Consider the following 26,201-nt stretch of genomic DNA (forward strand, 5'->3'; position numbering starts at 1 on the left):
AAAGACAAAACTCTAGGGTCAAATGGTACTTATTAATGCAAGCATCAAACAATACTAGATATCTAATAGTTTTAGAAAACAAAAATAATTGATAAAAAAAGTTTATATTTCACGCACGATTTCTGCGAACTACTTGCACACCCTGAATTCAACTACGCACCCAAAATACCCCCTTGCCAAATTTAGGTAAGGGTCATTTAAAGGCAGTGGACACTATTGGTAATCAGTCAAAATAATTATTAGCATAAACCTTTCTGGTGACGAGTAACAGGAGCGGTTGATGGTATAAAACATTATGAGAAACGGCTCCCTCTCTGAATTGCCATAGTTTTCGAGAAAGAAGTAATTTTCCACGAATTTCATTTCGAGACCTCAGGTTTAGAACTTGAGTTCTCGAAATAAACAATCTAAACGCATACAACTTTATGTGACAAGGGTGTTTTTGTTCTTTCACTATTATTTCACAAGTTCGATAACCAAATAGCTCACATTTTCGCAGGTTTATTATTCTATGCATATGTTGAGATACACCAACTGTAAAGCGCTAGTTTTTGACAATTGCCAATAGTGTCCACTCCTTTAAAAAAGAACTTTGAGTTACAACTTAGAGCTTAAAAGCTTGATTGCTCTCTCAAAGAAGATCATACGGGAATTTTCTTGTTTTTTCCCCTAACAGTTTTGTTTGTGATCACCCAGGTTAAAAAGAGCCAGATAGCTCAGTTGGTAGAGCGCACGTTCGTTAATCCGGAAGTCCCTCCATGTTAAAATACCGTTCTGGTGAATTTGTTTAGGCTCAAAAGCACACTGAAAAAAATTATATCACTCAAAATCAATCAATTGTCATCAAAATTATGCTTTTTTATAATTGGGGAAAATGATGCAGGTTGCATGAATTTTACAATTATAGTAACAAAGGAGTCAGAGCTGCGCGGAGCTGGCCTGCCGTTAAATTAAAATAGCGCCCTCTTGGGAACCACTAAGAAATGAATAACCCCGTTTTTAATGGTATCGCACATTTATTTCCACATCAACACAATAATTTAAACTATTTTGTACAAAAAAGCAATAAAATCATAGTAAAATATTAACCATTAACAATAAAATAAAATAAATAACAATAATTTATTGTCCAAATTGGTAAAATGTATAATTTTAGGAAAGTTCCATTTGTTGCGGCAGGTAAAACGGAACATACGGCAATGCCCACACGTGCTTACTCTTACATAAAAATTTCACACACTGAATCATTGTGTTGCATACAGTCGAGGTAAACCGGGTGACAAAATAACTAGCACTTCAGCAGAAAGGTAAATCTCATTATTTTGAACCATGTTTCATGTTTTATTGCGGATACCTTTATTGCCAATAAGTTTACTATTTTCCTGAAATATAATATCAATTCAAATGAAATTCTTTGGTGAAAAACATTTTTACTACGAGTGAAGCCGGCTACGCCATTTTTGCCAATGCTTTGCACTGATGTCTGTCTTTCCGTCTGTCTGTTAAATGGAAACTGAGAGCAAAAATCGATGATAAAAATGCTTAAATGCACAAGGTTCTGTAGTTTCTTCTTCTTCTTCCATGAGAGTAGACCTTCCCCTGCTCTGTACTCCTACGCTTTGATGTTCATTCCGCTGAGAATGGCTCTGTGTAGTTATTTATCTCAGAACCTGGAAAAATGGAAGTGATTGTACAAACCTCAATGATACAAAATGGAACATTCCAATCTATCTATGCACGTTTCTACGTAAACAAGCACTACATACATGTACCTGTTTGTGTTAATGGAACAGCACTACGCATTGCTATTTTTTTTAAATGTGTTTAATATGAACAGAAAAACATTCATGTAATTGTTTAGGGAGTTTTCTTCCGGCCACCATCAAGGGACTTGAATGCCTAACCCAGTAGTGTGATTTCCAGCAACTCATTAGAGTAAGACATCTTCAAAGACACTCTCACTTAGCACTACAAAAATTAAGCCATCCCATCCACACAGTGCGCATAAGCTGGTGTGATGTGTCTTTTAGACATTTCTTTGCCGGCTGAACTATACAGAAACAGAAGGTCCTTTTTAAATTGGTTGTTTACCACTTGGACTCTTGTCCGATATTAATGTCAAAGTAGTCTGGTTATTCATTCTCTTTTGATGGTTCACATCACCTAAATCATTACTGTCTTATTTGTTGTCTGTTCCAGCCAGTAACACTAGATCACAATGTCTGCCGGAAAATGTCAAATCACAAAGCCCGCTCCGGATTTCTCTGGCACGGCTGTCATGCAAGAAGGTGATTTTAAAGACATCAAACTGTCCGACTACAAAGGTATTTATGACTGCTTCTTCACTTTGGGAAACAAAGTGCCTTTTCTGAGTGACCATTTAAAGGCAAAGTAAAAACTGTTTTTTGTTTTTAAGCCAATGATTGTTTTAATCTTTATATTTTGTATAAAACTAACCTGTGAAAATTTCATTTAAAAGGTGGTTGCGATTTTGAGATACCGCCCAAAATCTGCAGCAACTGTGGTTCAATCCTCAATCCGACAGAATCAAACAAAACATGCTGTTGGAGTTGTTGAGTTTGGGCTGGTTAGGGTTTAGGGTGGGGTTGTTGTAGATATATGTCAAAGGGGTTCCGAAAGGCACAAGACCCTCCTTTCATCCTGAATTATTTATTTATTTCCTCAAAACCTTATGATTGGTTAACCTAAAAACTTATCAAATTTATTGATAATTTTTTTTAATTTCCGTAGGAAAGTACCTCGTGTTTTTCTTCTACCCATTGGACTTGTAAGTATACAATGAGTACATCTTACATGTAAAGTTAAATAAGGGAATAAAAGGGTAGCGACGAGGTCGAACACTGCTGTAACCGGCAAGGTCGTTGCCCTGCGGCTCAGGCTATTGCACGGCCACGACCCTGGAAGGTTTTTAAACGGCCATTTATGCACGATTCACTACTCTTTTATTCCCATTCATAAATGCAATTTTTGTTTAGCAGTTATAAAGTAGGAAACTCTGTAAAAACCTATCTGGACCTGGTTTAGATTCACTGAGGTGAATGTACACATTCCTTGTGTTTTCCCCTAGTGGGTTTTTCCTCCCACATCTAAAACTAAGCATTTCTTCTTGTTTCCTATTCATCTTGTTATTTGCGCTACATGTAATTGACGCATAATAAAATAACTGTACACTGAAGAAATAGGTTCTATTCTAATACACAATCTGCAGTGAAGAGCGAATTCATAGCGTTCTTTTGAAGACCTTGCAATTTCAAACTTATCCCCGATGCAAATTTAACATCTATTATCGTTGCGGTACCCGCTGCCAAAACATAGAATTCGAACTGCCTCTAGCTGCCGGGCAACCTCGGTAGTCTAGTTGGTAAGACACTGCTCTAGAATTGCAAGGGTCGTGGGTTCGAATCCCACCCGAGTAACATGCCTGTGATATTTTTTCACTGGACTCGGGAAAGTACTGAGTATACAGTGCTAACACACATCGGTGTATGGGTAAAAACCAAAATTAATATTCTTTATCCCCGATGCAAATTTAACATCTATTATCGTTGCGGTACCCGCTGCCAAAACATAGGATTCGAACTGCCTCTAGCTGCCGGGCAACCTCGGTAGTCTAGTTGGTAAGACACTGCTCTAGAATTGCAAGGGTCGTGGGCTCGAATCCCACCCGAGTAACATGCCTGTGATATTTTTTCACAGGACTTGTGAAAGTACTGAGTATACCTGTAGTGCTAACACACATCGGTGTATGGGTAAAAACCAAAATTAATATTCTTTATCCCCGATGCAAATTTAACATCTAATATCCAACTTGCTGTTTTCTGAGTCACAAATGTTCTATTTTTGTGGCTTGAATACATCTTATTATGCTGACAGCACCGAAGATGTAGTACAACACACACAGCTTATAGTAAAAGGTTTCCTATAAACCAGACTACACACTCTACAAATAATTACCACATTGGCCTTGTGTTCAATTTAAAATCTTGGACAGCCAGTTTGGGAGAATTGACAATTATTGTTTTGAGACAATTCAGGAAACAACATTCCATCTCAGCTATGTAATCAGGGATCCTAAAAATAATGTACAATTCTCAACTATGAAGGAGTGATTTCACATGTTGATAATTTAATATTGTTCATATTGTTTTGGGATCGCAGTTGTGTGAACACTATAAAGGGAAATACATGTATAACATTTTTAAATATTAAATATTGATTTGACATTGATGTGTGGTGAACAATATTTTGTTAGTTGCATAGTTGACAATATTTCAAACAAAGAAAGAATAATTAAAAACAAAATCTTCATCTTCTCAACTCCTTGGTACAGCCTGTAAAGTCCATGTTGTCAATTTTATATCATTGTATTTGTGCAAAATGTTGTCTCTTAAAATAGCACTTACATTTCAAGCGAGTTTTAAATTGTCAAATATTGTATCTTGTTTAAAACAGCCCAAATGTCGACACAAACACGTACCTGCTAGAAATGCCAAGGTTGTTTTGTACAGAGCATTTAACCCTTAAAAGATAATGCCAATTTTGCTACATCGAGATCTAGATACAACATTTTTGCACCAACGCGAAGATATTTAGTAATCAGCCTTTTATAATAAGAAGTTGTTCAATTAAATCCCCTAAAATCAATTGATAATTAATTGTTTTCCTAGCAGGATAAATGTCTTTGCTGAAATTGTTTTTGGGGGAAGATCATTGTATCACTGCTAATCAATTTAACAAGAGCTTCAAGAAATCCCAAACCATTTTTTGAAATTCAATTAATAACAAATTTTAAAAACGTTGCAGTAAAATTGTTTTACAGATTTTTGCAGAGGAATCCATTTATAAAATAATAAAAGCCCTGTAGTTATAACCCTTAAAAGAAATTCTCTGACATGACCAGTACATTGTCACGTAGTGTCGTAGGTATTGAATCATTTTATGCGTGTAATTGCTTAAGTGGTAAAGCCTGTGATAGATCTCCAGATATGAAATATTAGTGAGTGCATCAAAGGACTTTGGTTTTCTTTCAGGGAGTTGTAGCATCAAGGTCAGGTGAAAACCAATTCATTCGACCTTGACTAAATGGCTTCAGAAGCAAATCAGAGACTAGATTAAATCAGAAACTCAGTGCTTGGTCAGCCAAGTCAGCTGTGTGTGAAATATACATGTACGTCATGTTTCAGCAAGAAAACTGCCTTAAAGGCCCTGGAGTAACATATTTTTTTAAGAAAGAGGGAATTTCTCACTCAAATAATCAAAGCCTTCATATGAAAAGCATTTCAAAGAGATGGTCCAGCATGTGAAGAAAAACGATCTCCCCAAGTGTGTTTAGATCAAGGGATGTTGAGGTGTATAGTGTTTGTAGAGCGAAGCTGTCTTGTAGAAACACTTAGCTGTATTGAAACCTGGATGACTTCAAACTGAGAGACGAAATATACACTATACACAACCACAGCAGGGATCTCCCCAGGTTTTTTGAAATCTGGTGGGCAATCTGAACACAAATGGTTGAAATAATATGAGATCCTTGGAATGTTTTTTACTTGTTGTTTATGTTTTATTTTAAAAGCTCTACCTGTGCCATATGGGGCAATCTGAATATTTATATCTTGTGATTTTGGAAACAAAAAAACCCAGTGTTTTGGGTTTTGTTTTGTTTGTTTGGTATTTTTTTATTTTATTTTGTATTGGGTGGGGGATTTAAATGAAGAATATAGACACTCAAATTTGGGAAGTGTAGGCTTTTCTTATGTATGTCTATGAATGGCAAACCCAACAAAATTTCGTCCTAATGTATGTATGTATGGACTTTTGAATCTGTAAATAATGGTCCCTTCATGGGTTGGTTTTACAAGATGATCAACCAGCATTTGTATTTTTTATGAGGGTAGTAATTTTATATTATGCGTGTCGTTTGATTGCTTGACTTGCGTCCCATGTCATTCGTTACTACTGCCGTGATGCTGAACATTTCTTTTTTAATATTGATAATTGTAGGGCACTTTAGATGTTACGCATCGTCTTATTCAAAATAACATCCTTTTCCGACAATTTGTCTGCATGAGGCAAAGTTGGGTTGCGGCGAAGGTTGATTGATGTCTACATGGAGTGGTTCATCTGAGATAATCAGAGGATTTTATGTTATGCAGATTGTTGGGTGGACGAGTGTATTTTGTGTTTATTGTGAAAACAAGTTCAAATTGCAAGGATCTTTATGCGAGTTAAAACCAATATTGAATGCATTTCGTTTGTTCATTGTCATGTGAAATCTGGCTTTTCCATTTCACTCCGCTGTGATTTGTAAAATGAAATAGTGTACCTCCAATTTAATTATGTTAAAGCTGTATTACTATTATTAGTGTATTTTAAGCCTTTGAGAAAGACTGTACTTGAGTCGAAACATCATGCCATTCACTATTTTTTGCATTGTTACTGTAGGCCCTTGTGGTTGATAAGCAGTTTGCAATCAGCTAATTCAATTTTCATTCTTGTGTTTTGGGAGCATTTTTCCAAATAAATTTGGCACAGTAATTTATGGTTATTAAAATATTATTTATCATGGGCATGTGGATGTTATATGGCAAAGCGAAGTATCAAAGTAATCACAATTCATTTATGAAATTAAATATATAAGCATAATGCAAGGATACACTGATACTTGCACCTTCAATTTGGAAGTGTGGTTTTTGCCTTGGTTTCTGAAGCCAAATTGATTATCATATTTGATCTCCATTTGATTGATGGTGTGTTACCAACATAACCTTGAACTGTCCAAACCAAATTAATATCCCTGTGCCAGAGAATCAATGGGTACATCTTTCCTTTTCATTTCATTTGTTCAAGCTATTTCTATCAAAATCGGTGCGCTGTACCATTGTGAAAACCAAACAAATTTCTTGATTGATTGATTGATTGATTGACCTTTGAAATCATCCTAAATTAGTTTTATTCCTTTTAAAGCCATTGGACCCTTTTGGTACAGAAAAAACAAAAAAAGTTCACAGATTTACAATTAATTTACAGGGTTTACAGAAGGTAATGGTGAAAGACTTTTCTTGAAATATTAGTCCATGAAATGCTTTACTTTTTGAGAAAACGGTAAAACAATATAAATTCTCGTTAGCGAGAATTACAGATTTTTTTTAAACACATGTCATGACACAGCGAAACGCGCAGAAACAAGAGTGGGTTTTCCCGTTATTTTCTCCCGACTCCGATGACCGATTGAGCCTAAACTTTCACAGGTTTGGTGTTTTATATATAATTTGTGATACACAAAGTGTGGGACTTGGACAATACTGTTTACCGAAAGTGTATAATGGCTTTGATGTAAATTTTAATTGAGAGGACAGTAGTAGGCTTTGAATTTGAAATGTGAAAAAGATCCTGAAGGCCATTTTTTGACAAAGTTGTTTTGTGCTATTTGTTGAATCAGCTTTTAGCTAAGCACAACAGAACTATGCTTACTAGAAAAACATTCAGCCGAAATACCATCTCACAATACTATCTGTGTGGCCGGTATCCTTCCTAATTTTGCTAAGCTTAAATTGTTTAAGCAGTATTAAATGTAGCTCTATGAAATTGGACCCAGGTGCACCAAGTCTCTATACATGCTAAATTTTGGAAGTCTAATATTGTAAGATGGAAAGAAAACAAATATTAACCAGAGAAAAAACAATAGATGATGCTGTCTCAATCTCTAGTGCTGCATCTTACACTTGCATCCTCTAGGTAGCATGAGCAGAGTTAATGAAATTGGTGTGGGTTGCATCTATAATGAAAATACCATCAACAAAACCACAGCTGGGTAAACCTAATGTAATATAGGTCTGTATGCTGATTGCTAAACTCTGTTAACATGGATCAAGGATGGTGCAGTAATGAAGTTACAATGGGTGAAATCACCTGCCATCTCGTTGTGATTGCATTAGGACATAAATTATAAACAATGTTTAATATTATAAATTGTTTGTACATGCGAAATATGATGTACTGCATTCAGGTTAAATCTTTCCTTAACTTTTATATAGTGCTTCATTACAGCCCAAAGCGCTTCTGACATTATTACCCCTGGTCACTGGGCCATATATTTCAGTCCTTAAACCATCTCGGCTGCTTGGGGAGTATACAGCCGATGCTGCAAGTTACAGCGCTCCAAGCTAATCAATCACATGAACCATCTCTGCCCTCACAGGTACCCATTTTACTCCTGGGTTGAGAGAAGCTAAATGATTATGTGTCTTGCTCAAGGACACAAATGTCATGGCCGGGATTCGAACCCACATCTCGATGACTTAACCACCCGAACTTGAGCCCGGTGCTCGTTTCTGCTCGACCACAACAAATTGACTGTAAGGCCATAAGGCTTTTTCAAATTTTGCCACAAATGTTCTGGCTCTCAGTGTTACTGTTTCATCCGGCTGGAGAAAATATATTTGATTGAAAACAGATTTTCCTGCGCTCATTTGGAGCGACTTGTGTTTAATGATAATATGTTTTGGAAGCGCCCTCAAGCGTTTGTGCGTGCGTTGTAAATACGGTATTAAGTGAAGACTAGACATTCTGTTGAATGGTTGCGTGGTGCTGTATAGTATATCAATGTATTTTATGTGTACATCCATACACAATCTTTATGTCAGGCTGTGAAGGAAAGAGTCACTGGCATCCCTATACTAGTTTGTCTTTGTACGAAAGCCTTATTCTGTGATTGAACAGATGGTCAATGTGTACCGGTAATTAGTAGAGAAAACTGAAACTCTAAAACATCGTGACATGAGTATTAGTTGTCACACAAACATAATAAGAAAGTATCAAATATACAGCAAAGTCATGGGATAAGAGACCAAAGCATGGTTTGCCTATAACCTTTTCAGTGACTAGCCAGCAGGAACAGTTAGCTTGTCAATTCACTAGTCCGTCAGTCCATCAGCATTATCTTCTCACTCCGCATCCAGAGTTCTCATCAAATCATTGCACCTGAACTATGGATCCGTGTTCCACACCACATCAAAAACTGCCCCACCTGGAACAATTTAAGTTGAAACTTAAAACCCACCCAAGCGCATCGAGACTTCATTGTATGCGCTTCGTAATAACTGCTACAGTTTACAATATATTATTACTATCACAAGTCCATTATTGAAATGAATAGAGATGATTTTTCAACACTGAACTAGCCAACCGGACCACGAGTAAAGTTTGACTGTTTTTTTAAGGTGTTTTCACTAGCGTTTTGCCAGCAGACCACTGTTAAGGGAGAACGCTGCCAGAGACCAAAGCCTTATTGCAAAACTTCCTCTTTCAATCTGGCTTAGGCTTCATCTGCTTGTTCAAATGTCGCTTTATACTAAAAGAGCCAATTGTTACAACTACTGACGTAATGATGCTCTTCAACAAGTCACTATTGGGATTCATAACATTCAAATCAGCTGAAAGATAGAGGCAGATAAAGGACTCCTCAGTCTTGTGTTGTAATAAAATTTGAAAGTGAAAGGCTGCCATGTCTTTGTGGGGTTTTAGGAACAGAAGTTAAAAAATTCCCATGGCCTTCAGAGACAATTTCAATTAAGTGTCCTTATTGACAGACATCTTTGTATCATTTAAGAACTAATAATCATAATGATTGTAATGATTTCCTCTACTGCTTGATTTGTAAACACATGTTGTTTATTTGTTAATTTGTTTATTTGTTTATTTGTTTGCAGCACATTTGTTTGTCCAACGGAGTTGATTGCCTTCAGTGATCGAGTGAAGGAGTTTAACGACATCAACTGTGAGGTGTTAGCTTGCTCCTGTGATTCTCACTTCAGTCATTTAGCATGGTGAGACAAATTTTTACTTTCGATCTTGTTTTAAGTAATAATCATAACAATAATAATAAAGACTTGTAATGTGCACATATCCAGCCTGCTGTGTGTTCAAGGTGCAGTAAACCAAAACAAAACATAAGAAAACTGGCACAACAAAATTAGTCCTTCAAACCTGTGACATAAGATAAGTTTTGAGAACGGATTTGAATTTTGTGGTACAAAGACAAGATCTGAGACTAAGTGGTGAAGAGTTCCAGATGCGGGGCGCAGCTGAAGAAAAAGACCTGTCGACCCTGGAGTGTCGAGACTTGGGTTAATTGAGGAGAAGTAAGTAACTGGATTGAAGATTCCTTGACGGAGTGTTAACTTGATTATAAACATAGTAGGGGGATCTTTCTTCGCCTTTCCAATTCTAGGACTTAATTTCGAATAACGCCAGGGCACTATGTTGATGGGTTTTCAGTCTTTACTGGGTGGATTTTTCCATGGAATATTTCTCGAGAGGTTTTCCTCCCACATCTTAAACTGAAACTTCATTATTTGTCATCTCTCCATGGATTCTTGGCTAGAAAAGTGATTAAGTTTGCTTTTCTGAGAGTCCTTAATAACGGACATGAAATGAAATACCAAGTAATAAACCACAAGGGAGACTGTCGGCAATATGGCTTGATAGCTCAGTTGGTAGAGCACCGGCACTTTAATTCGAAGTTCAAAGGTTCGACTCCTGCTCTTGTCAGCTCGTCTTTGTTCAACCCGTCATTATTTTGTATGAAATAATAGACATTAACCACTGATGTTGATGCTCTTACAGTCTTAGCGCATAAACATTGTTTCCCTTGTTTATACTTGGCTATTTGTCTACTGACTGTGCTTCAAAGTATGTAGTACATCAAGCTATAAATCAATTGGAAGAATGATCTCTGCCTTTACTGTTACCCTGGTAACCCCTGGGCGAAGAGAAGCAATTAGAGTTAAGTGTCTTGCTCTCATACTTCGTTTTCATCACCTGGTTTCGATCAGACAGCCCGGTTACGCTTGGCCATCACACCGCATATATTTAGTGATATGAATATCTGCTTTCATTGCTTCATCCATTTGTTTTGTTTTTCCTTTTAATTGTGTAATCCTCAAGTCCAAATTTCTTTTCCCTTTTGTTGTTTGGTTGTGTACTTATTGTAGTATTTCAAATATTGTATGTTTTGAGTGGTTCGACTTATCATCAGTGGAAAACAGCTTTCATGATAAACTGATTTTACCCAGTATAAATAAAGTATTTAATTAGTTAAATGTATCACCCCGTTAACATATTCCTGGTTGTTAATTGCATGATAGGACAGAGAAACCGCGCAAAAAGGGTGGTATTGGCAAGATGGCCATGCCTCTTCTTGCAGATAAGAGCTGTCAGATCGCCAGGGACTACGGTGTGCTTATTGAGGAAGATGGTGTTTCATTCCGGTAAGACAAAGATAGGAAACTCAGTGCTGGATGAATAGTAATAATAATAACAATAACCAGGAACTGTAATCTGATCGAAGAATGAAGCAAGTATACCAAGTAGAGTTGAATACTTCAGGCCTGAAGCCTTTTATTATGCATCTGAAAGCACACAAAGTAATGCAAAAAGGCTGTTTTTTCTTTCATTATTCTCTTGCAACTTCGATGACCAATTGAGTCCAAATGATTTTATGTATTTATGTTTGAATACACCAAGTGACAGTACTAGTCTTTGACAATTACCAAACGTGTCCAGTGCTTTTAAATACAATGTGTCTTTTGATTCCAGCGGTCTTTTTATCATTGACGACAAGGGAAACTTGCGCCAGATCACCATTAATGATCTCCCTGTAGGCCGCTCTGTGGACGAAACATTACGACTCGTTCAGGCTTTCCAGTTCACCGATAAACACGGAGAAGGTAATTGTTGTTCTTCTTTTTTATTTATGAGAACAGTTGTGTACAATACCCAAATCAGAAACTGACCAATGTGGTCATAGTGGTAGGCCAATCAATTGTTTTACTGCTGCTTAGAGAAAAGAAAAAAACACTCTTTGTAATGGGCTACAAGAGGCAAACATTTAAGATGAAAATAGGAATATATATTCCTCTTAGAACAGTCTAGATTGAAGGATGGAGGAAACATTCACCAGGTAAGGAGCTCTAAAGAGTGCAGTACATGGAATAAAGCTGATGTAATGGCTTTGTTTTACATCTCGGCATAGCTAGAGTGTATGGTTAAGAAGAAAGCCTGCTTTCACACTCAAAGATCCTGATAATATTACTTTGTTGGGTTGTGATGTTTACTGACCAATTGCTATGTTATTAGACTTGGGCCAGTTATCCAGTGTGTATTTCAAACCATAGTGGGTTGGTGGGCATATCCTAGTCTTGTCAGTAAACTACAATAGAACCTTTAAAGCCTAAGATTGCCTTACATTTATTTTTTATTTTGCACTTTTTTGCCCCATTTCAGTTTGCCCAGCAGGCTGGCGCCCTGGCGGCGACACCATCAAGCCAGATGTCAAAAAAAGCAAAGACTACTTCAGCAAACAGTAACCAAAGCAACGAGACAGCAATGAAAAGCAGCACTGACTTAATATGTTTATGTGTAACATATTTGTATTAAACAGCAGTGACAGTTATGAGAATTGGAAATAGTTTTAAACATAGTTTGACACATGTGACAACATATTGAAAATAACGCTTGTTTGGTGTAGAACATCCTTTGTTTTTGTCCTGTGGGAATGCAACTAGAGTTTAGATTTGCACATTTCAGTCTGCACCATGCAGCTATTTCATGTGTAGTTTTGTAGGTGACGTACCTGTAGGGGAGGTTTTTGGCTGTGGCTGTTTCATGTTTCATTATATTGGATTCGTGTGGGTTTGCAGTACAAGTTGGGGACTTTCTGTAAAAGTGGTTTCATGAAGTAGTTAAAGGGTTTTCTGACACAGCTGCCCCGGTTGGTCTGAATTTGTGTAGAAAGTCCTTAGCAACACCATTAGAAACAGTTGTAGCCGTAGTTGTAGCTTACTAAGTAAGTGACGCTCTATGAGGCTGTTTCATGTATTATTTTTGTAACTTCCTCATACAGTACTCTTTAACTATTTATCAGTACACCCATGGCAGCATTTGGAATTCAGTATTGCAGTTATTACTTTGTTTCTTGGCAAGTTAAGATGAGTAAGTAGGTAACTTTCCAGTAAATAACTTTTTGGTTGACCTTAATGGGGACTTGTGGTGTCGCTTGTGGTGTCGCTGGTGGTGGCATTGCTTTTGGAATTGTGCACATGCTCAGAACTGTGTATACAATGGAAGAGGTTAATCTGTTGCTACACAGCATCCCAAAGTCGCCCATATCGGTCAACTGGATCATATATGACCAAACAAAAACCTGATTTCTTATCCAAAAGTCGCTAACAAAGTCTGACTTTTGTCGTTGTCTGTACATGTACATGTATGTATTGTGTTGGGCTTGAGTATGTAGGTTACTTAAGTAAAAATGCCACAAGCCTGTGATCACCAATTTTCGCTTACAGAACAAGCATTGAATTTCTGCGCTAGCTGTGTACAAATGGTAGTAACGTGGCATGTGCACAAGTTGCAATTCCCTGCTAACCTGTGAAATACGCTTGACAGCAGAGAATTCCCTGCTTCTGTAAGCGTTGATACTTCGCTTACGGTAAGCAGAGCCATGAAATTGGTCCAGCTCGTGAAGCAAATCAAAAACTGTATACTTGGTTGACTCCCAAAAGTAAATATTGACTGTTGTATTTATTTGTTAGTTGTATTGTACTTGCTGTAAACATCATCTCTGATAAAAAAAAATATGAAATCAAAACAAAATCTTCTACGGACATTATAGACCTTTTCGCAAATACTCGGGCGCGCGCGTAAAGCTTGGAATTAGGTGCATTGTGGTCTAGCTGGTGATCAAATTTGATCCATAGCTATCCCACAATGCACCTCATTCAACAGTTTGCGCGTGCGCAATGGTATTTGCGAAAAGGTCTATGTGTATGGCGTCATTTGAGTAGGGCCCCCTCGGTTAGAGGTCAAAAGACGGTAGCTCATTGGCTGATCCCTGTCAGCTGTGCGTACTAAGTATTTTCCATTGTTACGTCATCGTTTGACCTCTAAGATGGCTGCTTGATGTCAACGCATAGGGTCTAATGTACCTGTATACACCACAACGATAATTGTGATTACTAACAAGTTGTTCATGTTATCAAGTGCAAATAACAGCATTACTAATGCTATTACAATTATACAATTTGATCCGAAGTTCCATCCAAATTGCTGTTTTTTATTCACGCCCCTTAATAACTCTATCAATACCCTTTGGTTTTCACATTGTGTGACATTCTTTAACTATTACTTTATAAGAGTTCTGTATTTTTACCATGTCTAAGTATTATTTATGGGATCTAGTGCAGCTGCTGAACAACAAACATAATATCTTTTACTTGTACGTAAGGAATAATCTGCTCAATTGGCCAATCAATGCTTCTAAATGATTTCAAAAATTGGCAAGCAATGCTTTTGTTGTATGCATACACCTTTGAATTTTAAACATAGTTATGAATCAATGTTAAATGGGGGGTGTGACAAATATTAATTGGTTTTACCTGATGTGTGTAAACCACTTTATACTCTGTGCTTTCTTAAGTTCTGTAAATAACTTCACAGGCAAAATGCTGGGATGGGATTCAAACCCATGACCCTGTCCATTCTAGAGCAAGTGTCTTACCCCTAGACAACTGAACTTGCACAAAAAAGTAGCTAAGCACAACAAGATTCTGCTTACCAGAATATGGTCACCAGCCAAAATGTCATTTCTCAAATACAATTTGTGACTAGTATCCTGCTATTTTTGCTTAACAGAAAATTGGTTAGCATTATTTTCTGCTTAAGCAGTTCTATGAAATCGGGGGCCCGGATCATTACCTTGTTTTCTATCTTACTTTCTAAGGTGTATCCAGCAACAGGGATACCCTATTTTACATATTTTCATAAGTTTGGAAATTATGTCAAACAAGGTTGCCGAGTTAACACTTTGTTAGTTTTGTGTGTTTAGAAAGGTGTTAATATCATAAACAAGACTGTGTGTATTCAAAAAGTAAAGAGTATTTTGGCCAATAAACTGTAGGAGTTTGGTACGAGTAGTATTCGACTGTGTGTGCTGTGAATTATCCATGGGAAGTTGTTCAAAACAGACAGCCATGTTTGTCATGTTCCGTATGGTTTCAACTTTAATTTAATACCTAAAAAGCCAGTCATAAAATGGGGTTAGACTAAAGGTTCTGCGTCAGGATGGTTTCATTGATTTCAACAAAGCTGCAAACTCTCCCTGATTCTGCAGAAAGTTCCATAAAAATAAAAGTATTTACTTGTACGTGAATCTTTGTATAGTTTGTAGCTCTGAAGTGCAAGAGGGCAAACTACAACTGCAAGCTTTCTTGTTGTTTTAGAATTTTTGCGATATATAAGAAGTGGAAGTGAAAGGAAGGCTTGCGAACAGGGTTTGGGTCAAAAGTCAAAATTTACACTAGCCTTTCATGTACCTTATTTTATTTCTATTTAAGAGAAACAATCTGTTTAATTACTTGTCAATATAATAGCAAACCAATTCCAGACTCTGTTCTAACTGTACACAACATGTTTTGCTTTTTATCACAAAATTTATTCTTTTCAAAATCAACCATCTGACTGTTGAGATATAACTAAAAAAAATATAAATATCTTTAAAGTGAAGAAGTAATATACAAATTTTAGTAAAGAATGAAAGGCAAGTTTGGTTAGTAGAACTCTTCATCCCTGTTTGAACAAAGAAAAATTTACTGGAGCTGGATATGAACCAACGACACCAGAACCAAGGTACCGGCGCTCTACCAATGCTCTAAGGTACTGTCTCTCTGCCAATGCTCAATCAACTGAGCTATCCAGCCCTATGTTTGCCGTCTCCCTATGATTAGCCAATATCTTTGTTCTTAGGATTCTGACTGGCACCCAAGAACAAAGATATTTATTAAAAGGGAGACCACCAATAAGACTGGATAGCCCCGTGAAGCACCCTTATGTTGGTCTGGTCGTGGGTTCAAGTCCTGTTAAAACCCAAACCTATTTAAAAACTAACCTAGCCAAGTTCCCTTTCTGTTAATAACTTGGTATTAAAAAAAGGAGTCAGACTCCACTTTATATTTATTGGTACCCTGTGTATGGCTAGAAGCTAACACTTCAATGGTAGCCAGAACCACAAGACTGGTTTCAGCTTTATGTAGCTGATACAGAATATGATAAGGATAGGGTACCAGTTAATTGACTACATGTATGGGTGCGTTAGATATTAGCTTCCCCGAGTTGACCCCGGTCTGCCCCTGGTATGTTCAAATAGCGTTGACGTCATTCCAGGGGCTCACCCGGGTCAGTCCTCAGTGCTTGTGGAATGGGTCACTTGAGGCTGGCCCGAGGTGCATGACGTCACCACGAGAGGGCATACACAGTCTCTTTGAATTCCCATAGATGAAAGATCATAAACCTTTCACAAAGAATATTGAAATAATTGAATTAATACTCTTTAATTTAAACCCTTCATGAAACTATTGCGCATCATCAAATAATCCCTCACTACTTTAGGTTATTTATCTGTACAATTTAACACTTCACGGCAAACAAATCTTTGGCTATTCTTAAAATAAAATAAAAATCTTTAATTGTACATAGCGTTAGACATGGTCAAACAAAAGAAACCAATCTCATTTTTTGCAGTTTTTGTTCATAAGTTTATACCTGATGCCTGAACAGAGTGACTGGGTTTGATTTGAGAAAATCCACCCTTCTAAAATCCAAACTTTCATGCCACCTTCAAAGTTACAAGCCCAATTTGTTCACTTCTAATTTTCCTCTTTTAAAATATTGCTCCAATTTTCCTTTTGAGAAGATACACAAAAGCAATGTATTATCAATGATTCCCCAATCCTGCGATAAACACATTCCACACAGTACTTGGATGGGATCCAAAACCCACCACCTCTGCATTTCAGTGATGAAATCCTAGCAGGCCTAAATATTTGGAAAGGTTCTCCCTTGAAGGGTGGAGAAATAAAGTAAAAACTGCTGATACTGCATCGAAAAACTTGGGGATCTCTCAAATCATAGCACCTTCAAACTTAAATTGAAAGACTTTGTTGTGGGGGGGGGGGGGGGGTTGAAGTATCGTGAGCACAGTTGTCAGAAAATGCATCACGTTTTTAAGCTCCAAAAAGTTTTGTTAAAGTGTTGTCACAACTGGTGTCACTGAAACACAGTCATGTATGCCCATTACTTCTTTGTACATTAAGCGCTTTAATATCAGTTTGCGTTGCCTCCTGTGTTTCAACCAGATCCGATTTTATCTTTGATCTGAGGGCGTTAAGTTCCTCTGCCTTCGATGACTGATTGGACTCTGCGCTCAAGGGCCTTCCAGGATTACTTTTAGTTTCATTCCTGGTAATCTCTGAGTCGATCCTCTCATCAAAATCACTCTTTACAGAGTCAATGTCTGTGGGGTCTCTTGGAGTCGACTCAGGGGTACAGTTTGGGACAGAAGGGAGCTCCTCGGCAAATGTCACCATCCGGTTGGACTTCTTAGCAGAAGCTGGTTTTCGTTGAGGTTCAAGAACCTCATTGTCAGAATTCCTTAGGTCTAGACCATCCACCTGGTTGATTACATAACCAATGTCGTCATGGGTTTCATGAGGTTGACGTTTTGAAGAGGTGCTTGACGCAGAGCTTACAGTCGCTAAACCTTCTTGTTCATTATTTGACTCACAGAGATGGTTGTCATTAGAGTCCTTCAGGGGAGACATATCACCTTCCTCAAGTGTGAGATCATTTGCTTCGCCAAGTTCAGAGCTCAGACTCCCACGGAATGAGGAGTAGGAAGCCATGGGGTCCATATCAGAAATGGAATTTAAATCCGACAGACTTGTGTTCATGTCCGCCGTTGGGATATTTATGAAAGTCGAGGAGGAATGAGAGACTCTTGAAATGGCTGCAGACATGACCCTCTTTGCCTCCGGACTGCAGCTGCAGGGTGGATCAGTCATCGTAGTCACATCATCAGGAAGGCGATTTCCACCACGATCCCCTTCAACATTCATACTATCTACACTATCAAAACTAGCAATGGAAGGATTCTGACCGAGACTTTGCGAGTCATCGTGGCTATCCTCGTAAACGTTCCTCTCACTGACACGAGCAATGGCAGCCAGGTTCTCAGCTCTTGAATTGGTCCGTTCAGATCCTGGGAGAATCTGCTGCGAGATTTTGATGTATTCATGCTCGCCATCTTGTACACCGGGGTTAATACTCGACACACCTGTCCTGGGCAACTGTCCTGGTTTTGCTAGATTTGGATGAGGGCTGTTGAGATTCCTTGGGGTTGGGGCGGGGCTGAAGGGATATCTGCCCTTACTGTTGCTCGATTGTGCTCGCTGTGACTTCTGGGATCCTGTCCATGGCCGGCCACTGACAATACTTGGAGAGCTGGGGACTGGGCTCGTCAAGGGTATCGAGCGAGGCTTAGGGTTGATGCTTTGAGTAGTAAGTCCTGTATCGCTATTTGGGTATGATTGGTGAGGGCTGCTACGCGGTGTGACAGGCTTCTCCAGCAACCCTGATGTGGTTGTATTTTCCGATTCACTCAGCAATACCTCCCCAAGCATTGATGATACTACGGAGCCTCGTTTCAGGTCCTCACCGAACCGCAGCGAAGATGACGAGCCTTCCTCTTCAGGAGACTGCTCTACGTCCAGACTCCTCTGCAGAATCTCCTCATAGTCCATGGAGTTTAAGGATTCTCGATCTTCATCGATTTGATCCACGGTGATGACAGTAATGCGATTGCTGAGGCTCTCAGTGCCGTCAAGGTTTCTTTTATTCTTGGTGCGGTGACTTAGTCGATACGTCTCCAACTTGGGGCCTCTCTTGGGACGGGCGTCATCTTTGATCAACTTCTCAAACACAACTGGATGTCTCTCAGAGAGGTCCTGCGGACAAACAGACAAAGAAACATTCTCATCTTAAGGTTTGAAATTTTAATTTGTGGGTTAGGGAATGCTGTAATACTAAAAAGAATTCTTACAGAGATTTTCAGGTTTAACCTTTGAGAGACCACTCATTGCTTTTTAACCAAATATTTTAAGTAAAAATTTCAACAGAAATAACATGAAACAGAAAATTTAGATTCGTGTTAAGAAATTGGGATACAACATTCTGACTAAAAACATTGAAAGCATCCTTAGCCCATTCCTTACCAGTTTGGCAGCCAGTGATTGTTTTTCCTTGGCCTCTAGAACCTTAACGTCAGTCTGCTGTAGTTGCTCATCCCAGCACAGGGGTACAATAGAAGTTGGCATCTTCTTCTTTGGCTTTCCCATCTGCCCGCTCAGTCTGAAGAGGTCTGAGTCACAAGTCGTCATGGAATCAAGAGACACTATCGACTCGGCTCGATTTGATGAACTGGAGACAGAAAAAAGTCAAACATCCTTACTCTGGGTATGTAATGAAAACCAAATTTTGTCCAAATATTGTTGATCATTTGGAGTCTCCTGATATAATGATGACTAGAGCAGGCTTATAGAGCAAGCTAGTCCAAACAGCAGGATACAGTTTTTCAGAAATTAGAAGTCTCCTGAATATCCAAAAATCTACTCTGAGGTAGTAGTGAAGTCTTCCAAATTCCCAAATATTACTCTGCAGTAGTAGAATATAAAGCAATACAAGTTCTCAAAAGACCACCAGCAAGTAGATATATATACACCTCTCAAAAGAACACCAGCAAGTAGATATATAGACACCTCTAAAAAGAACACCAGCAAGTAGATATATACACATAGTGTAACCACAAACCGAACACCTCACCTTGCAATACCTCATAATCCCATATCATTTGGAATTGTTGTTATTAATAATTGCATCACTGCCCTATAGTGACGCATGGTGGCTTATTCTCCGTTCCCACTCCGTTCCCCCATTCCTCAATCTCACCTTTCTACTTCCTTTCTCCATCGTCGTACCCTCAGACTGTCCGATTGCACATTGCCATTAACACCAACACGTATTTTGTTGCCGATGCGAAGCTGAGTCGCTACATTAGCTCCAATGCTTCCCTCGATATTGTAATACTCCGAGTTTCTCTCCCCTTAAAAGAAATCAAGTAATTTTTTTTTTTTTAATTGTAAGTAATATACCACAAGGAACAACAAAACTGGGTAACTTTTTTAGTAAAAATTACCTAGAGCAGGACTTAAAACAGGGCAAGCTTTTGCGTAGTTATGTAAGAGACGGTGAACACCCATACATAATTATGAATGGATGTGTATGGCACAATGGTGCTAGGGTCTACTCATCTGGAGGTTGCTATACAAAAGCTTGCCCTGAACCATTTGACATAGCAACTGTCTCTGTAGTCTGAGGAATTCAAATGTAGGCGGTAACTTTTGACTGTGCAAGTCATTATACAAGACAATATTCAAATCTAACATGCATATGGCTTAAATTGAATGATTGCCTTACCAGTGAAAGCATCCACCACCCCGCCGCTATTCCCATGATCATCTTCTTGTCCGTCCATCCCACCAGCAGCGAAGCTAAGCCACTGTCCAGCGAAGGAATCATACCTCCTTGGAGTCTGACTCCTTTCTCTCCGAGAATCTACCCGCTCTTTCTTATCTTCTTCCTCCCACTGCTGTCTGATCTCCTCTGTGATTTGCTTGAATTGGATCTTGCTACCGCTGGAGCTGCCATTTTGTTTCATCCTGACCCACATGAAGCCTGAGGCCTGTGGGGGTTTACGGGAAGGTCGGTGGATCGCTCCTGTGGAAGGGAAGTAAAGCAAGTAAGATAAGAAACTTGAGACAATCCATTGAGCTGGGAAGATGGACAGATTGCTCCTGTGGAAGTTAAGTGAACCGAGTGAGTAAAGAAACATCAGGCAAACTGATCCATGAAACTGGCTAATGACCTGTGACTTTGATGAATTGAGATAATTACCTGTACTGAATGGTCTCAGTGTTGTGGAACTCATCTGAAGCTGTCTTGACCCATCTGGTATAGAGACTGCTGCTGATGTATGAGGGCGCTGTTCAACCTCAACTGCACAGAAAAGATACAGATAAGTTTAACATCATACAAATTTGTAATTTCCACAATAAGAAAACATGCTCAAGTAGACTTTTAACATAGTTTTTTGGTTTGAAGAAAAGCTGAACTAGCTGCGCCGACCCTACAGCGAGGCAAATTCACCTGTGAAGTTTTTCAGCAGAAAAGTTGTATGTCCCGTTATATCTACTTATCTATTAAAAAAAAAACATCACGACAGCTTTTGAGCAAGGTTTGCAGACCAATGGATTGTTGTAAACACACCAAACATTGTAGAAGTAAATCAATAATATAACAGAGCCACACTGGCGTGTCATGGCTGAGGGGGTAAGAGCACCAAACTCAAGCTCTGGGTTTGAGTCGTGGTCTTGACACTTGCGTCCTTAACCAAGACACTTAACCACTATTGCTGTGTCTTCGGATGGGACAGAAAACAGTAGGTCCTGCACGTAAAAGACCCCAGTATACACTTATCGCTAAGAGAAGGGGTTCACCCTGGTGTGTCTGGCAGTGTGTTCATCTTCAATCATGATTTGAAGGCTGCACTCAAGAGGACAAAAAAATGTATTTAAAATTAAAATAACTGATGATTCTTCATCTCGATGCAATTATTAAAATAGTTCAACATTTCTTATCTGTACCTGGTGTTTGAACTCTCTCCTCCAGTGATGAAGATGGCCGACTCCATTCACTCAATGTTTCCTTCCTGAATGACATGAACAATTTGTGGTCAACAAAGGATTAACTTCAAACTCACTATGCATAAACATACTTTGTTAACAATTGTAACCTACTAGGCCCAATTTCATAGAACTACTTGAAGTAGAAACGACTGTTCACTGAATGTCTGCTTAAGAAAAACTTCAGGGAACCACTCACAAAGGGAATGCATGATATGATATTTTGGCAGGTTAGTAAGCAATGTTTTGTTTCTAATAAAAAGCTTGTGTTTAGTAAAATAAACTATAAACAGTAAAGTTGCACTACAACCACTTGTACATCTCTTTTGTGGGAGTGTCGGCTCTGAAAAGAGCCAGTGTGGTTTCAAGTTTTTGACACTGAAACAATGTTTGCAAAGATATTTTAGTCTTGCTCAGTTGCTGACTCACCATTGTGTCTTTTGATAGCGGTTTCTGATCTGTTTGCGTTGATCTGAGATGATGTTACTCGCTGTGGTAGTGTTTATCGCTCTGGTTTCTGGGAAGTCTAGGTTGACGAGGGAATTGACGACAGTCGCCGTGGATGGGCGGGACCGGTAACGATGCTTCCCTTCAATATCACCAAGATGACGTTGCTAGAGGTAAGAAGAAAAACAAAATGTTTATGTACCTTGTACTGTGGCATGTGGTCATTGAAACAAGAAACATGAACAAGGAATTAATTGGAAGGTGTGTCCTGACCCTCCACCACCACTATTAAGAATGCACCCACTACATAAGAGAAAATTGCTGACTTCCAACTTGAGGTATTTTGGATGACACAGGCCCTAAAATAAATGGTCCTTTTTGTTGAGAGGTAGAGGGAAATTGTTTCAAGATTGATGTTTGGACATTTGAAAAATTACACCACAGGGAGAATAACTCAACTGGTCCTGCGACTTCCCATATCAAATTGAAAAAAGGGAAAAAAGTTCAAGAGTCAATTACCACTTTACTATACTGAGCTGTGAGACTTAAAAGTATTTTTATTTTTATTTTATTTTTATATTTAGCAATCTGCACTGTATTATATAGGAGTAAAAGTTGGGTGCACCCATAACAAAGCGTTGTGTACAGTGCATATCTTGAGGGCAGTGAGAACACCCTTGCAATGTCTTTTATAGACCTGTGTGGAGATGGCTGTGCAGTTTACTTTGTTCGACCATGTATTGATCTTTTCAGGACATAAATACTCTAGGGTCGTTTATGTTCTAAAGCCCATTGAGTGAACATTGTGCCTGAGGCTGTGAGTTGTTGATGGGAGTTTGGGATCTGCTTTGAATGATCATCCTATTATGCAAAATCTTGGGGATTATCTGGTAAGGATAGTAGAAAGTACATTGTAGGGCTATCTGTTGCAAACTGCTAACCAACCAAAAAGACCTGTCAACAACTTTTTAGACCTAGCAGAGTCTTTCTCGAAGGTTAAACAAAATAAAGTACTTACACTATGTCTAAAATCAGTATGGAATAATAGAGTAGATGGTTAGAAAAACAGGGGAAAAATTGGGAGAGGGACAGTGGATGTTTTTATCTTCCTGTAAAGGCCTAGATGTAGATGTAGATGTATAAATTGCCACCAACAAGTGTTTGCAGGGCGTATGGACAGATTGTTAAATCCTTTTTGCTTTGTTGATTTTATCACCAACTAATAGGAAAAAAAAAAAAGTTAAATTCTGTAGATGTGGGATGAAAACCCCAATGGGGGAAACCCGTGCAATCAGGAAAAGAAACCACTGAGCCAACCTGGTCCAAAAAGCCAAATTCCAAATTCTCATTGTGAAAACTCTGCCACACAGGAGCTGAGTTTGTGCTGGAATGCTCTGATACAATTTCAAATTCAAGTGAAAAATATTGCCACAATATTTCTACAAAGATTTTGCCCTGTGTTCGATCAGCTAGTCTGATGGCAAACAAAAAAACTAAAGCGACAAATTCATAGGAATTTATAACTAGACTTCTCACAATGGGTCCAAGGTTGACACAAATTATGTAGATTATAACCGGGCAACTGTTTGACAAGGGACTGCTTGTTGCTTTTGTAAAAACGTTATCATGTGCCGACAACATTCAACGCAAACAATAAATCCGTTATCTGTGTAAACAAAACTGATCTCTCAGTTCCCAGACAGAATTGACATATATTGAACAGATTGTTGAAGAAAAATAGTACTATTGGAAGTATCTATATGCTCACTTGCGATCCAATTATAGATTCTGGTAATGAAATCACGGATACTTAAAAAAGTAAACTTTTAAAATCAGTAGTAGTTCAGGTGTTGAGGTAAAACAAGTACAAAAAGGTGTTTGCAATAAACAAGGGAAAAAAAACATTTACTCTTCTAAGATAAGTGTTTTTTCGGTGTGTACAAACCAAAGATTATAGAGTGCTGGAGGCCTAAGATGAGAACTAGCTCAATCCATTGCCGGGATGCGAAATACGCATAGGCGCCATTTCAGCAAGCAAATGTTTTGGAATCTTTCGTACAGGCATCTTTTTGGTAACTTTATTTAGACGTTATTTAGACCTTTTAACAAAAATGAACATTATTTCAATTTGTCTTACCACCAAAATTATTATTATTAATGCAAAAGAGAAAGTCCAAGAACAAACTGTTTTTAAAACAAACCTTTGCATGTTTCTTGACATATTCCCGATCCTTTAAGTCCACATAGTCGTACGCATACAGACACTTCTCAGCAGCCATTATAAACTTTTTGAACACCAAAAAGTATTCTTCCTTTTCTGTTGCGTCTTAAATTGCAGAAATCTTTTATCTCACCAGTCGCTTCCCACTTCAGTTGATCTCATTCCAAATAAACAGTCCATTGCAAATTTCTATGGATGCAAATACATTATTTTTCCATCAGTCAGACATTTTCCGTAAAGTCATAGCTGATTTTCCATTTTTTGATTAGTGATGTTAGATTTTTGGTATGAATCTTCTGGTCTAGCGGTTATTGATATTTGGCTCTGACGCGGAAGACAGATCTCGCTGCGCTGTCCTAAAATTAAAAAGTACCACAGCACGTTTTGATTTTAACATCTTTTCTGCTTGTATTATCAGTATCAGTTTATTAGAGTTGGTTTGCAAAATCACTTATTCAGGGCCTGGAATTACACGACGGCCATGGAGGTTATGATCTCTGTTTGACTGGTCTTGGCCTTTTTTTTTACATTTTGACATTCTAGCATTTACTTAAGTTTTAAATTAAAGGGGAAGTCCTCCACCCCCCCCCCCAAAAAAAAAGTGTTAACCCAGATCAATGACCAATTAAAAAAGAATTGGTAGAATGTAGGTTCAGACGTCTCCCAGACGCTACCCTCCCAGACCGATTCTCCCAGACATGTCAGAATACAACTAAAAGGCACTAGGCTATTGCTATTGCTAATATAATAAACTGGTCCAGCTTTCGGGCTACGTACTCTCAGTTACATAGTCACATCATATCATACACAGCAATAATATGCTGACTGTGTGCGAGACTGTATGTCACTACTAACTTTATGCCACTGCCACTTATCAAATTTAAAGTCATAAAAAGATAACGAAGAAATGCAATATATTTACCTATAATTTAATTAAGGGTTGTAAAGTTACGTCATCATGGAGGCTGTAATGTGTCATATGTGGTGTCTATCAGGAACTTCGATGGGACGATGTGTTTGTTTGATTGATTGTAAATCTCCTTTACAAATTACACATTCCATTATGCCATGTGTGCATTGTGTATGATCGGCCATCATTTCATTTCTGTCAATGTAAAAAGTGCAGTTGTCAAGAACAACGTAAACATCAGGAGAGTCCACTATTTTTAGAGGGGATACTGTTTATGTTTTCTGCGTTTCGCTTTTGGTATAATATATAAACCACGTCTTACTCAAATATTTTGAAATTCAATGAGTATAAATTTATTTCAATAGTTACTATTGATTTAATAATGATGTTTTGAGTATAGTCATTAAAAACTAACAAATTGAAACACGTATGATTTTAAACTTTGCATGATGATAATACCCAAATAGTATAATCGATCAATCCAATTTATACCACTTCCTGGCTTGTTCAGCTTCTTGATTGAGGGCGCTGTACATGTTGACCGTTAAAAACTTAAATTTTGACTGAGCGCGTTTGTGTAAAGTTGGTGATTAGTTGAGCCAAAATGAAAGGAAATTCACTTCATTCATTTTGCAGAAATTAAATCGCAGTTTACAATTAAAAACAACTTATGTATATGTTAACAATTTTTAAATAAAACATAAAACAGGCGAATTTAATTAAAGATGGTTAAATATAAAAGAACAAGAACAATTGAATTATTAAATTGATTGTTGCTATTACTTCTATTCTCTTGTTATAAATATTTATTTTATATTCTATTTTCTTTTTGTATATTTATTTATCTATAATTAATAAATTAATAAGCACACTCCTTTTTTGACTTACCCTCAAGATGCTGTTTCCTCTGGGCCACCGTAGTATCTTGTATCGACTTTTCCCGGGCTCGCCTTTGTAGTTTGTCCGCTCACTGTCA

The 26,201-nt window shown here is 38.0% G+C and overlaps 2 protein-coding genes across 2 annotated transcripts; one reads left to right on the forward strand and one right to left on the reverse strand.

Annotated features, from left to right (window-relative positions):
* The first annotated feature begins 1,238 nt into the window (after positions 1-1,238).
* LOC117297877 (peroxiredoxin-1-like) lies at positions 1,239-13,585 on the forward strand. The gene is made up of 7 exons (XM_033781050.1): positions 1,239-1,307; positions 2,200-2,324; positions 2,752-2,788; positions 9,726-9,842; positions 11,163-11,285; positions 11,614-11,744; positions 12,301-13,585. The coding sequence occupies exons 2-7, from the start codon at positions 2,219-2,221 to the stop codon at positions 12,381-12,383; spliced, it is 597 nt and encodes a 198-aa protein (XP_033636941.1). The 5' UTR covers positions 1,239-1,307; positions 2,200-2,218; the 3' UTR covers positions 12,384-13,585.
* A 1,091-nt stretch (positions 13,586-14,676) lies between these two features.
* Positions 14,677-25,402, reverse strand: LOC117297878. Its single transcript, XM_033781051.1, has 9 exons — positions 25,238-25,402; positions 24,296-24,504; positions 22,077-22,261; positions 21,609-21,673; positions 20,860-20,961; positions 20,383-20,682; positions 19,855-20,008; positions 19,122-19,326; positions 14,677-18,854 (listed from the first exon to the last, which is right to left on the reverse strand). The coding sequence occupies exons 2-9, from the start codon at positions 24,371-24,373 to the stop codon at positions 17,133-17,135; spliced, it is 2,811 nt and encodes a 936-aa protein (XP_033636942.1). The 5' UTR covers positions 24,374-24,504; positions 25,238-25,402; the 3' UTR covers positions 14,677-17,132.
* Positions 25,403-26,201: the final 799 nt, after the last annotated feature.

Source organism: Asterias rubens, chromosome 12, assembly GCF_902459465.1.
Source record: "Asterias rubens chromosome 12, eAstRub1.3, whole genome shotgun sequence".
NCBI classification, from domain to species: Eukaryota; Metazoa; Echinodermata; class Asteroidea; order Forcipulatida; family Asteriidae; genus Asterias; species Asterias rubens.

Excerpts from the sequence above, each read along its gene's own strand:
- LOC117297877 (XM_033781050.1), top strand. The coding sequence starts at position 2,219 with ATGTCTGCCGGAAAATGTCAAATCACAAAGCCCGCTCCGGATTTCTCT. Across the intron at positions 2,789-9,725 it reads TTCTTCTACCCATTGGACTT|CACATTTGTTTGTCCAACGG; the intron begins GTAAGTATACAA and ends ATTTGTTTGCAG. Across the intron at positions 11,745-12,300 it reads CACCGATAAACACGGAGAAG|TTTGCCCAGCAGGCTGGCGC; the intron begins GTAATTGTTGTT and ends GCCCCATTTCAG.
- LOC117297878 (XM_033781051.1), bottom strand. The coding sequence starts at position 24,373 with ATGGCTGCTGAGAAGTGTCTGTATGCGTACGACTATGTGGACTTAAAG. Across the intron at positions 21,674-22,076 it reads CGCTATCAAAAGACACAATG|GAAGGAAACATTGAGTGAAT; the intron begins GTGAGTCAGCAA and ends CATGTCATTCAG. Across the intron at positions 20,962-21,608 it reads GGAGAGAGTTCAAACACCAG|TTGAGGTTGAACAGCGCCCT; the intron begins GTACAGATAAGA and ends TTTTCTGTGCAG.